The following is a 14627-nucleotide window of genomic DNA, read 5'->3' as shown; positions in this document are numbered from 1 at the left end:
TTTAAAGAGTCAGAGTTTTACATTTTCCTTTGCTGACAGCCACCAGAAGAAATGGTGAAAAAGTATAGCCTAGGAAGGAGAACTTATTTAATCATTTAAAATTAAGTTTTTCTGCTATTTAAATCCCACAATCTACAACCAGCAAGTCTCAAGATCTAGCTACAGGGATCGCATAACAGCTGTAACGATGGTAAGGACAAGGAAAGTCCTTTGCTCAGTGCTGTACTTCAGCCTATGTATTTTAGTAGATCAGAATTAATTCCCGCACTGCAAAATCAAATTTTAATAGTCAACATAACTATGTTTATTAACATTTCATTGGTAAAGTTGCCTGAGAATATGACTTGTAAATAATGCCCAGCACGGGCTCATTAAAAAACAAAAAAACACAAAATCTAGGCAAGCCTAGGTAATTAGAAGCAAGAAGTAAGTCTTTCAGAACATAGACAACAGAATTTTAATACAGTATAAAAGCAGCAAGATAAATGTTGCCAATGAAAACCTATGAACAGACAAAACAGAGGAGAGAACAAGAGAAAGAGAAAAGGTGCTATTAGCAGTCTAAAGATGTCTAAGAAATACAAAAAGATGAAACAATGCAAATGAATCAAGAAGAGCAGAGTAAGCATAGTATCTTCAAAGCATACTAATGTACTAGGAGCTATAAACAACTTCAGGTATTTAATCTGTTGTTATACTCAAAATTCTGCTTACAAGATGCTTTAAACATAAAGAAGCAGTATTCTATACTTGTACATTCCTTGTTTAAACATAGCTACCTGTATATATTAGAAGACAAAGCCCAGTACAACTTCGATATGAGAAAGGGAGAAAAAACACTGAAAACCTTTGAAATGCTAATGGCACAAACAGGAGCCAGACTTCAAGAATTCTTATTTAAGATTCATACTCTATGAAAACAAACAAAGGACAAACAAAATCTCTTACCATTATTACTGTTATCATCAACTAAAATAATCTCCTTGAGCAGGTGAGCAGGAGTCCGGTCAATAGCAGAATGAATAGAGCGCAGAATCACTGAGAGAGCTTCATTAACAAATATGAATACAATGCTGACCTCAGGAAGACTGTCAGGAAATGTCAGGTTTCTGCACCTGAAGAAAAAGGGAAACAGAGATGTAAACTCTGGAAGTCACAATGTTAACAAGAAATGCTTCAGAGAAATCTACCCCTAGTCAAACAAATGTCTTGTATAGACAGTGATCCAAAGATCCCCATGCCTGCTTACAGCACTGATAGGCAAAAGGGAGATGAATTTGTCCTGAAAAAAACTCATATTTGAAAACAACTGAAACTATCTGCAAAGCCAAGGCATAGAATGAGCTCTCTTTCCCACTCAAGGTCCAAAACACTCAAAAATTAGCTTGCAGACCAAAGTCAAACTCTTGTTTATATGCAGTTTCCAGCTGCAGCTGTTCACATCATCTTTCTGGACAGCACAGACAGGAATAAATAGTTTGCCCTTTAATTTTGAAAAGCGTATTTTTGATAGCCAAGTTAATTACTTTTGTTGTTATATCTACAAGTCAAGAAATGAGGCTGCTGCTTTGGCTCAAGAAAAACACAGTAAGAGACCCAGCCCCAAGCAACACCTTTGATAAAAAAAAAAAGCTCAGACAGTATATACAGAAGGAAAAAGGGAAAAAATAGTACAGGGATGCAAAACTTATCCGCAAGCTCTGACAGGAAGTTTAAGCAGAAGCAGTACTGCTCTCTTACTATTTTCCTGCGTTTATTTATTCTTCCAATAAATACATATTTTGGCCAAACAGTTTTTAAGTCATGCTTGAGTATGACTCCTTACCTCAATTCCATGTTCAGTTAGAAGTGACTTTTTTCATTTATTTATTTTTTAAATAGAGTTAATGAATACAGACAATTATCACATGGGCATTCTTCATCACTCTCCAGACATTAAAGAAAAACAAAATTCATTCAAGATTACTAATTTAAATGTATGTTTTTAAAGTTTCTAGAAAGAGTTAGTGCCCAGGACATACGACATCCAATACTATGGATGTACATGCAATATTCAAAATTCAGCTGGCCAATTGATCCATTTTCTCTGTTGTAATTTCAATTTGATGGAAATCCCAGTAAAGAAGTCCTTACATGTCTTATGTAGTTTTCCCTTTGTCACTGGGTGAAAGAATTGCTTCTTGTGCTGGTACCAGGTCCCACTGAGATCTCCCTAAGTCATCTCTAGGCTAAATAGTACCATCTTCATATGAGTACATGAAGTTTCACCTTTTCATATACGAGGTTTCAAATCTTCTCAAGAAGAGATGGTTTTCCACACTTGTCTCCTGTACTCTAGAGTGAGTATTTTAACCTCTGAAATACTTCATTAGAAGAATATCAGCTTTTAAGGCAAACAGACTCTTAAAGCACTGCTTAAAACCTGTCTAAATGATTGAGAAGGGAAAACAGGCACAATTCAACTCAGGTTCAGCACCATCAAAGCTGAAAAAATCCTTATGTGCCACAACAGGTAAGCAGCAGATGAAAACAGGATTTTCAAGGTGTATATTTCAAGTTCAAAGTTGCAAAAGGTCCCTGTAACTACAATCTCATCACCATTTTTAAATGTGAAATCTCAATTTCCAGGAGATGCTAAATCCTATTACAGATCCAGATGACCAAAGAACAGATCAGTTTGTGCATTGGTATGTGCATGCAATTCTGTACAAACAAAAGAAATTGCACCATAAACTGGATAATGTTACTTTGCACTTGCTGTCTCTTACAAGTAAATAAGATGCACAAATCAGCGTGGACATAAGGAGACTAACAAAATAACAACTAACGAAACTGTAATCCCCTTTACAAGTTCATAACACTTTCAGATTTCTGTCTGATATAACAACTGAAATTTCATCCAAGTTTTGAAAATTACAATTCAAAAGGAGAGCAGTATGAACTACTCTGAAGTCTTAAGCATCTAGAAATAATTTTCAGTGTTAGCCTATAGGGCTCTACAAAGTCTGCCATTTCAGTGATTTTAATTCAACTAAAAAAAATGCATAGGTACATAATAGCACAACAAACAAAAGATACATACAGTCTTTTAGGTATATAGGCAGTTATCTTCAGCACTATTGATGTACAAAGATAAAAAGGAAACTCTAGTGAACACGTCAAACTGTCACTTAATAGGCAAAGAGCAATAGCAATTTTGGAAAATATTTTAAATTACAATTAAAGTACACTGAAAAAAACTGCAAACAATTTACTTCCTCAAAAACTGAATTTTGTCCTCTATTAACAAAGCCAAGGTTGAAATATGTCAAATATACTTTTGCAAAAAAGTACAGTGACAAATTATATTTAATAAACAAGCCCTTGTTACAAAATGGAGCCCCAGAAAACAGTTGCCCTACTATAGATTAAAACATAAGCTGAAAAGTAACAAAACTTCTTTGATCTATTTAAACAAAATTACTTGTATTATTTTTCCTATCTGCATTCATTTACATTTTTTACATCATCTGGCACCTTATACAAGACAAGACCAGTGTATATGATACAAATGTCACTTGACTCCTACTCTGCCCCAGTATACACCAAAAGATACAGGCCTATGACAAAAGAGAACAAAGGTTCCCATTACAACCAACCTTTTAAAAAAATGCTTTACAAATGAATTCTTATTCCATGAGGGTACGTTCCTAAATTGAATTCATGTGTTTTTTGTTTGTTTTCCATTTAGGCACATCTATCATCTTTACTTCCAGGATGAACTCAACACATGTAAAGTATTACTAAAAATGCATTTTCCATTGTTACTTTCATGACAGTAAAATTATCTCCTTTTTTTCTTCTTGATACTATTTAATCAAATTGGAATTAAATATACCCAACTTTGTTCCAGCACAGAATGCAGAGAATTCATCTTTGTGCTAAGTTTTATGAGTAATAAAATTTCATACATTGGGAATGAAAAATAAATAGGTACAGAGAAGGGGCAGGTGCATATGTGTATAAACATACTCTGAATAGAGAAAAAGGGAGGAAATTGTGTGGCTCAAATTCTGGCATCCATTAAGCCCTATGAGGTGCACAGTTGCATGGCAACAGCAATGTACATGTTTTAATGACAGCTTTGCCTCATTCTGGGGCCTTGAACAAGCTTCCAACCTGCCCAGGTCTCAGTCACTCCCTTTTGCAAAGTAAGGTTCACAAAGTATTGAACATACTTCAGGATAAGGATTAAGTAAATTTTAAATATAAATTTGAAATATGATTTCAAATTACAACAAAGAGTATCATCACAATGTAGCTAAATTTACCTCTCACAACTAACCCAGCTAAATTACACTGGGCTAATAACACTAAAGTAACAGTTGTCATGGTAACCAGAAATTTAGAGAAACTCCTGGTGTTCTATTTCAAGCATAACACTGGCAGCTGGAGGACAGCATACATTATGAATCTTCTTTCAAATATTTGTCCATGAGAAAATTATATTCATCTTGAATACATGCATTGTGATAACGCAGTTCAGCTAGACACATTAAAATGATTTTAGCATAACTATGGAGTAAGAACAATAACCAAGAATTATTTCCTGTATTAATAAATTCTCTTAGACCTTCTACAGAAAAATAAGTTTTTCTGAAAAAAGAGGTATTTTCTGCAAATATTTAGAACCTCTCACTTAAGCATCACATGTGTATCACAGCCACCAACAAAACATATTTTGAGTCTAAATCAATAAATGGTGTCCTAGCTTCTTTTTTTCTTTTTAGGAGGATAGAATGCAGCATATTACTAAAAAAATCTGAGGTTGAGGTCTCATTGGAAGAACCTATATGGGAAGATGCAATGGTACCAACTGAATAAAAAATTATCAGAAACAAGTTTATTTTCTTCAAGATCTGGTATTGTTTTGTCATCAACCAAAATAACAAGGACAGTTTAAGATAATGGGGGGAAACAAAAATCCAACTCTGGCAAAAATGAAATAGACTAAAAATCTCTCAAAAGATTCAAGTTTTGTAAGAATTCCATCTTAAGTATTACAATTTATTGATCTGGTGACAGGTAAAACAAAATAACAGGGAACCAGGGAAGATTAGATGATATAGAAGCTGATAAAAACACAGGTGAATTCTAAGATTGTATCAAAAGTGAGTTGCTCTTGCTCTCCTAAGCATCTTACAGCATTGATTTAATTGTGCCTGCTTGATTCCTCACTTCTTTTAATAAAAGATACTTATGGCAATAAGATTTTTACTGTATAATTATTTTTACCTATAACCAATAGCTTTCTCTGAATAAAGCACTAAGAACAGCAAGCTGGGATCCTATGATCTCAATAAAACCCAATTTTTATGAACATAAGGAGAATTCTGTACACCTGTTTGGCCAAAAATTGTTAGCTTCTTATAGAGTACTATGACAGGGATTATCCTGCGAACATGTAAATGTACACCACGTGAAGAAAAGTCATGTTATAACATGAGAGCAAAAGTGAACATGGATTACAGCATCGCATTTTCTTCCAGTTAAAGAAGAAAACAGGGAAGAGCAGAAACAGGTATACAGGGCTATTAACTTGGGTTATTATAACAACTTGGAGACTCCAGCCAATTTGCTAGTGATAATAAATACAAGAGCCACTTGGGCAGATGCACTAAAGCAAAACCCAGAATAACAGAGCGTGGCCACTGCTATGATTCAATTCTTCTGTGGATGTTCTGCATATTCTATTCTGACCCCAACTCTGCTGCTCCTCAAGGCTTCTACCATTTCCCATTGCTGAACTGAGACCCAAAGCAATACAAAATAGGATTGGTGAACCTTTTGAAATAAGAAGCACTTACAAAACAATCCAAGCCTTTTTCTGTAAAAGAAACAGGGCACCTCCTCTGCTTTTTCTAGTTGCCAAACAGCACTGACTCAGCTGGGAAAAGGGCACATCTACAGCAAGCCAAATGTTGTACCACGTATTTAGCAATCTCAAAGGAGGAAAAACAATCTGATCTTTAAATTTTCCCCTTCCAGTCTTCACTTCTTCATACAAACACCATTTTTTACAAAGGGAAAAGATCCTTGGTTGACTGTAGTTAATACTGGTTCAAGAAGTTCCCTTAGCCACTTTGTATCACATGTGATCTGCAAGAACAGAACTCTGCAGCAGAATTCCTCTACTGGGGTCCTGTTATACAGCTTTATTTTTCCCCACTACTCCTCACATAAGGAAAAAACAATGCTATCGCTGTTTTGCATATGAGCTTCAATGCACTGCATCATGGAACAAGAAACTTACAAGCCAACAAAGTAGAATCCTTAACTGCATCCACTCAAAGGGAGATTTGGCATGGAAGTTTGGGATCCCTAAATAATCTGCCTCTTAGTAGCACCTTTCTGTTTGAGTCTGTTCAACATATCACTCGTGACAAGCTTTGTGGGTGATGCCTGCCCTACTTAAGATAATGGAGCAGAACAGAACTATAATGAACATGGAGTATTATCTTGTTCCCATGCTCAGTAAGGCCAATACTGCTTTCCTCAATGCTTCCAAGCTCATCAGAGTCAACAGTTATTTGATACTCAGATATATTATGGGCTAACAGATGGCTATATGGATGGTAAACAGCTGCAGCACAAGGAAATACATGGATGCCTTGTGAGAGACAGCATCAGCAATTCTCCCCAATGCTGCTGAGTTACATTAACACCATAGACAGAACAGAGGTTACAGTTGAGTCATACAAGTATGATGTTAGAAGGGGCTACAGTATTTCTCAGTAACAAGAGACTCTGCAGAAACACACGCACATCATTTTGATGAGAAAACAGAGATCTATGTGTGCTAGCTATTATCAGTAAAGCCCAAAGAGAGTGTCCACTGCATTTTTCCTTAAAATTCTTTGATGACTGCACCCTTCTTGAACCTATTTCTATTTTGGCTTACATTTTGTAGTAGGTTCCTCAGTTTGATGGTGCAGTGTGTGAAGGAGGACTTTGATGTCTTAAACCTGCAGTAATTTCTTGCTGATTTTTATTCACAACATCCAGAATTACACACTTCTAGGTTGCTTTGTTAAAATGAACATCAACACTACGGAGAAAGATGAATAAAGTTATAGTGCTCACTTCTTAAGAAGCAACAAGCTAGATAATAAGGTACGTAGGTCCAATTTCCCTAATCTGGGTGAATGAATAGCTGAAATAGCATAGACATCATGACATCCCAGATATCTGGGGACCTCAGGAGTACAGTGCATTTGTGCAGCCTCGTATAGCTGGCACTACAGACTCAACAAACTGCACAGACCCTTGGTGCTCACTTTGTTCTACTACACTCTCCTCCTTTCCCAATCCAAACATTCCCTTAGTGAAACTCACTTCATTTCTCTGCTACTGCTTTGACTTTTCCTCAATATTCATTCCTTAATCATATTCTTTACAAACACCCAAGACTCAAAACACACACAGCTGAGAAAAAGTCACCAAGGTTGCTGCCACCTCAGTTTCACCTGCTCTTTGTGCAGCTTACACTGTTGTTGACAGCTTAGTAAGTTGTTGCCACTACTGCATTTGCTCTTCCAGCTGATCTTTGGAAATAAACACAAGTAGCCTGGGACAGAGGAAAAATAAATCACTGAAGGCTGAGAAGGTGATCCTGAAAGTCACTCACATGAAATACTGACCTCATGCTGCTTTTTTCTCAAAGTCACATATAAGCATAAAGCTGCAGGCAGCAAAGAGGAGGCTATGTGGGCTGCTCTGCTTGGATTCACAGCCTGTAAGAAGCTAAGCATTTTGACATCTTTGGGTTTGTGTAGGTTTCTTAGAAATATAACCTTTTCTACTTCAGCCCCAATTAGCAAAGGTGCAGTTGGGACTGAGAAATTTGGGGACTAAAGGAACACTTGTTTGTTCTTAGCCTGCCAAATCTGTGTCACGCTCTCAGCAGATCACTTTATTCTTCCAGACTCAGAGGCCAATTAGATGAGAATCACACTACACTCCAGTTATATTTCTGTTGTCTTACCAACAGCTGATACTTCATGTGATATGATACTAATACAGATGATAGAGCACAACTGAGCTTAGATGTATTTGTAAGAACTCCGCTTCCTTCAGCTAACTCCCTACAAGCCTTAGCTTGGATTCTTATGTCACACTGCCTATTGAAGAAGTACTGTTAAATCCAGGCAAGAGTTCTAAGAAAAGTTCTCTAAAAGCAACTGCAGCAATGCAATGATACCTGTGTTTTATTGCTTCTCGGTCAGGAAGTGGATTAACTCCATCTCCACGCTACTTGCTCAGTGCTCTCATCAGAACAAGCAATCCTTGGTTTTCATGCTATGCTGCTTGAGTCTACTATCAGTTCAAGAGTACCTTAATACATCCATATAGACTCCAGAAGTGACAAATGCAACCGGCTTTAAAAAAAGGTGCTAGAACTCCTAACAACAGATGGTTGTGATGAAGAATACGCTCTTATGAGATAAGAGTTTAACTGAGATAGTCATGCGCGTGCTCTCACACAAATGAGACTTCCCATATCAGAACTGGGAATTCTTCTTTTCAGAAACCTTTCAAAATACCCTGTAACACAGTATTCCACAGAGTGCTTGCTTGCTATATATGCAACAGTGTACATGCTACCTGGCAATGCATTTTATTTCCTTCAGTACTAGAATTTGCTACCTTTCCATCTCAGATTACCCACTCCTTTCTGAACCATGATAAAGGGTAAGGGGAAAAAAAATCTTCCTAAGCTATCATAGCCAATCTGTCATTTTGTATGCACATGCCTATTATAAACATACTGCATCATCTAGCATGTTTTTGGCAGATAATTAAAAAAGAATTAAAAGTTTCCACCTAAATGAGGATCATGATTCATTTTAAACTGAAATTTCTTTTAAAATCCCAATCAAAATTTAATTATTTCAGATAAAGCATCTTTTCACTTCTGTCTTTTTTCACATCCACAATTATAAGAAGTATAGACTGAAATCATTCAGAAGAGTCAGTTCTATAGGGAAATAAGAACAGACACTTTTGTCACTGGTATCTTGTTAGTTACAGAAGATTTATATTTCTTCTAAATTAGCTTACAATTAAAAAATAAAAAGAAACTGTCCTTACAGGCAATAAGAAATTTCTTAAAAATATAAATATTATTGCATGGACCTTCATTTCCTTAATTCCAGCAAATTTATTACAAATTTCTAAAACATGATACACTATTATATATAGTACAGATGTTTTTAAAATTATGGGTCTGTTGCCTCAAATGTTTTTCCTATCTATCTTTTCATTAACATCACTTGATTTATGGTAAAATATACAGCTTACTGCTGCAGTTATTAAAACATTTGCTTAGAAGAAGTTAATGAGATCACATTCGGATAGTGTTTGAGACTGACAAGTCGCTAAATAGCACGTCTTGATTACTGGTTCAATTCAGTAACTGCCCGTCCCTTTTATTTTAATGTTTGATTGTTTTTGTTCTGCTTGTTGTTTTTTGTTTTTTTAATGAGCTGCAAAAAAAGCATTTTTCATTCCACCCACTTCCCCATCCCTAGAGCTGTTATGTCTGTTGAAAGGAAAAGATATATCACCAGTGCTGAAAAACAGTAGTATTAACCGTCTCTGTGAATGATCCCACCACAGCAGGACTCAAAATGCACTAAAGGGAAGGCTGTCTATTCACATGGTCCCATCCATCTTACCTAAACATTCTGAAATAACAGTGGATGTATTCATACTGTCTTACACAAGTGCTTCCTAATAGAAGAAGTGGCATTGAGTGAAAGCTGGAAGTCCCACAGCTGGTACACACTGTTAGTCTAAAATGCTAACTGCACCACTAGAGTTCACCAGCTTCATTTGCTGTCTGGTTTTTATGAGACAGTGCTGGGATAACCGAGTGGAACTCAAGGACCTACAATGCTCAGGTTGTCTACGACACTTACCCATTAGGTCTGAGGTCAGGCAGGCGCCTGTCCAGTGGCAGGCGATCACTCAGGTATGCATTGTAGCCATAATACTGGAACTGTTTAAGTGCAATACGTCTGTTTTCAGGACTGAGATCCTGGCCCCAGTGAGCAAAGAGAGATGAATCAGTGAACGGCTCAGCAGGATTTTCCTCCTGTTTAGGTGGAGCTTCTACAACAAAGAGAAAAAGAAACAATTTTAGACTTACATTATAAGAGGCTCTATGGCACATTAATTTAAAAGGCATAACTTTAGGATGAACACCAGGCAAAACAGCAAATTTGACTGCTTATTGCAGTCTATAAGCCTTCACAAAACACACCCTCACATTCTACTTGTGTAGTAGAATAGTAGAATAACTATTAGTACCTGAGGCTTAAAATATAAAAATTCAAAGAATAGTTCTGTTAAAACCAATTCTTTCTCATCACAACAAAACTGAAGGGCAGGGCTGACAACTCCAGATGAAATTTCAAAAAGATTCTCATCAGAAAACATGGGGAAAAATATTATATATATATACATACACACACACACATATATATATATGCAAAGATGAATAAAGATTACCATGCTAGGAAAAGGATGAAATTTTGAAGGGGACACGGAAAGACAGTCAGTACAGGATAGACAACATCACATAACTGCATAAAAGGTCTGTTCACAATGACTAGTAGCACCCTCATCTCATCTATTCGGATAGCCCCTCACTCTTTATTCAGGTGACCATGCAGTCAGCCTAGAGAACCATTTGTCTCTGTAAACACTTTATTATATACAGTACACTGTTAAAGGAAAATCAAATGCCTTACTTGGCTCTGTCATTATAGATACTGGCTTACAAAATAAAAATGTCATTTTCTTTAAGTCCCAGTTATGAATAGTCACTATAGTCACTAACAGCTACCCAACTAAATAAAAGCTCATTTAACAAGTACTGCATTCAGAAACCACAACTCATTAGTACTGATCACACAAACGTAATAAAAATAAATATTCGTGTAATTATCAGTATTCCAACAGGCAAAAACGTCACTGTTGAGAGCCAGGAAGCATCATCCTCCACATCCACAGTCACCTACAGAGCGGACAGCTGGCTTAATCTAGCTACACGGCAATAGTTAAAGAAAACAGTTTGTGTAGTAACAGTACATACCACTATTATAATGACTTTCCAAGTATGCCAAGAGCTACGTTGTTTGAACTCTTACTAAAGGGAACTCAAAACCCAAAAACATAAATTTAGCTTAAGTTGTTTGATTCATTCAAGATGTTTGTTATTTTCCTCTGACAATACTGACAGAAAACCAATGACACTTGCATTAGATTCCAACCTTTGTAAATTTGTACAGTTTATTTACACAACAAAGTACTGCCCTACAGCCTGAATCCTGGAATCCACTCCACTTCTTCAAAGACATGCTAAATCCTCTGTCAAATGAGGCAAGCCCTGCTGCCACACAGATAAATGGCACAGAGTAGAGATTTTACAAGTCTGCAAAGTATATTTAAAAAGAACTTCTGTAAATTCTGATCACTTTTGGAAGATTCTAACTTAAGAAAGGCAGAATAGTTTTAAATACCAGTCCAAAAATCATAAAGAGAACTCCAGCTTTACTCACTGCTATCTGTTGACTACTAAGTGACCTCCACAAAAAAAGCTTGAATTTACACAAGCAATCTTACAAGCTATCTTCACATCATAAGAAAGATACTTACACTGAGTGCAACCAGTAGAAATCAATGTTCTGCATTTTTACGAGCACACACACATGCTAGTCAAGAAAATGTGCTACGCAAGCATTTAACTCAGGTTAACCACATACCTTATTGGAACATAGTCTTCATAGCAAATGGCATTCAAGATACGATCACACTTAAGATTTAGAGTCGCACAAATGCAACTAAATATAAATTCTACATAATGAGCTTTTCCAAAAGTTAAGTGGGATGAATAACCTGGGTTTTTGGGATGCTGACACTGGTACAGAAAAATAACACTGATTTGAAAAGGAATTCAGGAAACAAACTGGGTACACAAAAATCTAATGAGGTATAAGAGGGCCAAGTGCAATGGCTGAGATGATCACAGATGTGAGTACAGACTGGGAGAGGCACTCATTGAATACTCCCTTCTGCTTATGAAAGGCTAGCAAATTAATACCTCTACTAACTCCCTGGTAATTATTTCACATCTGTTAAAAGATTAAGGTACTAAAGCATCCATTTATTCTAGTGTCCACACAGAATTAATGCATTCAGAGCAGAAAAGTGCACTGACAGAATTGCGAGAAAAGTTTTTCAACACCAGGAAGTGATAGGAGCAGTCTCTCCCCTGCCAAGAAGCCCATTCTGAGGTCAGCAACCTTTTCTCTCTTTCCATTGCTTCCAGAACTGACAGGAAAAGTGGTATTAATCTGGATTTCTCCAAATCAAGCATGTTTTTCTGAAGGCTTTAACGTCTATATCAATGGCAGATGACTGGCTGACATAGGATCTGCCACTTCACAACCACATGTAGGTGCCCCAAAAGAGGTCTGAATAAAGAATTAGTGCTTGCTGGAAGAGCAGTGCACACCTATGCATTTGTAAATGCATACATAAACAATTTTCTATGCATGGATGTCCATCTTAGGAATCACTATACTCACAGAATTACTTTCAGACAGGCATCTGTTGTATTTTATCTACGAGCTCTGTGTCCATGAGCATTTCCTCAAGTGACATATGAATCTTTTGTTGCTTTCTGATTGATAAAGTGGTCAGTAAAATCTAGGTCACATCTGTAAAACTAAGATTTTCAAGCAATTGAAATCCATGGATGCTGTTTACAGGGTCCAAAAAGAAACACTCAACAAAACTTGAAATTAAAACTTCAAACAATGGAATTAAGCCTGCATATTTGATGACAAAGCCTTTCTTTTCTTTGACTGAAAACTCCTGGGGATGTGCATTTGTTCAATCAGTGTACCACAAGAAATAAAAACAATTACAATAAGACCACAAGCTGCTTTTTTACTACTCCACTGGTGTATTTTACATCTTAGTCTCTGAAAACAAAATTTGACCTGTAGTCTCCCAAGCAGTTCTTACCACTTGCTTCTACAACTGCAGAATGATCATGGGGAAACTAAGGCTCAAAGGTGAGCCAGGAAGTAGTACTGCCTGAAGCAATACTAAGGTAGGCACATTTATCTGCTCAGCTATGACTAAGAAGGAAAGATCAGTCCCATTTCTCCTGTGGGAAGAAAGCCTACTATCCACAGCACATTTCTGTACATGTTAACATCGGGGGTCTTCACTACAATGACTTTCTACATCATGCAAAGAGTGGTAGTATACACAGAGAGAAAGCTGATATAACTCTTAGCAAGCTGACACTTTGCCACTAAATTGATTTACTTAATAGTTTACTCAGATGTCATTTGGCTGTACACCTGAGCTGTCAGAGTATTGGTATCACAGACAGGACATCCACCATGAGAGTGTTGTACTTCCAGATATAGTCTAAAACTTTTCTGTGTGCACCTCCTGGAGTTGCAAGGAGCAACATACCTGTGCTAAGGGCAGAAAGCAGCAAGGAAGAGAGAACAAGGGTACAAGAGAACAAAAAAGAACAAAGGATGAGAGATGACCGAGGTCAGAGAATCAGGAGTTACTCTGTGGTAGAGCAGATACATCCCCACAGAATCAGCGGACCATGAATAAAAGCCCACACCAGAGCACAGCAAACATGTAGAAAGGAAGGTGGAGTGGAAGAAAAGAGTGAAAAACAATGACTATGCACTGTGTCTGACCTCCTGTGCTATCTGTCGCCTCGTTGAAGGGATTGAGCATGACCAGCACCTGTAGCAAGGGAGCTGGAGAGGAGTCTTAAGTGATGCAAAGTCTAGCAAAAGGGGAAAAGGAAAAAAAAAAAAAAGGCATTCTCTCCCAAGTGTTTTAAGTCATTATGGTCTTTGTTTCCCAATATCAAAGTCAGTAACTATACATTCACATTTACTGGCAATAAAACAATGGCTTCTTCAGAGAGTGTACAACCACACCACAGACAAACAGAAAACAAAATATCTATCCCTTACTATTACCAGGGAACTGTAGACAAGCAATGTGTTAGCAGCAACAAGACAGACCTTATTCCATTAAAAGTTATGAATATGATTTACTGATCTCAGTTACTATAATACACTAGTATATTCCTTTTCTTACGTCCTTATGATCCATGTTATTTTCAACTCATATTTCACTGTGACACTTCTCTTAAGGCAAGTAATACAACCAGTACTCAGAGTACTGCATGACAATACAAGCTGATAAGACAGCGCAGAATTCAGAATAAGCATTCTTGCATTTACAGAGTATATTTATGTCATCATTTGATAACAAGTAATAAGGGCACAGGATTCCTTCTGCCCACTGTGAAAAAACAATTATTTCTAGATTGTTCCAGGAAAACCACTTAACTTGCAGCAGCATTCTTAAGTTGTCAAAGAAAGGAAATGAAAGTTACTGCACGCAGCAGTAATGGTAGTGGTTTTTAAGCATCTTGGCAAAGTATTTAACAACAATTTGTATAATGAAATTAGTTAATTGCATGTGATTTCTTTCTGCTAACAAATGCATACATTACTCTGAGAATCATAAAC

The 14627-nt window shown here is 36.8% G+C and overlaps 1 protein-coding gene across 3 annotated transcripts in view; it reads right to left on the bottom strand.

Annotated features, from left to right (window-relative positions):
* GALNT18 (polypeptide N-acetylgalactosaminyltransferase 18) overlaps positions 1-14627 on the bottom strand; it is a 224945-nt gene that overhangs the window by 88650 nt on the left and 121668 nt on the right. For all 3 annotated transcript variants that reach the window (XM_015864042.1, XM_015864041.2, XM_015864044.2), the window contains exons 3-4: positions 9960-10152; positions 949-1115 (exon numbers count right to left, since the gene is read on the bottom strand). In XM_015864042.1, the coding sequence (XP_015719528.1) occupies positions 949-1115; positions 9960-10152 (360 nt within the window). The remainder of the gene's footprint in view (positions 1-948; positions 1116-9959; positions 10153-14627) is intronic.

The sequence above is a fragment of the Coturnix japonica genome, chromosome 5 (genome assembly GCF_001577835.2).
Source record: "Coturnix japonica isolate 7356 chromosome 5, Coturnix japonica 2.1, whole genome shotgun sequence".
NCBI lineage: Eukaryota > Metazoa > Chordata > Aves > Galliformes > Phasianidae > Coturnix > Coturnix japonica.
Note: the sequence above shows the minus strand (reverse complement) of the source record. Positions and strands in the feature narration are given on the sequence as shown.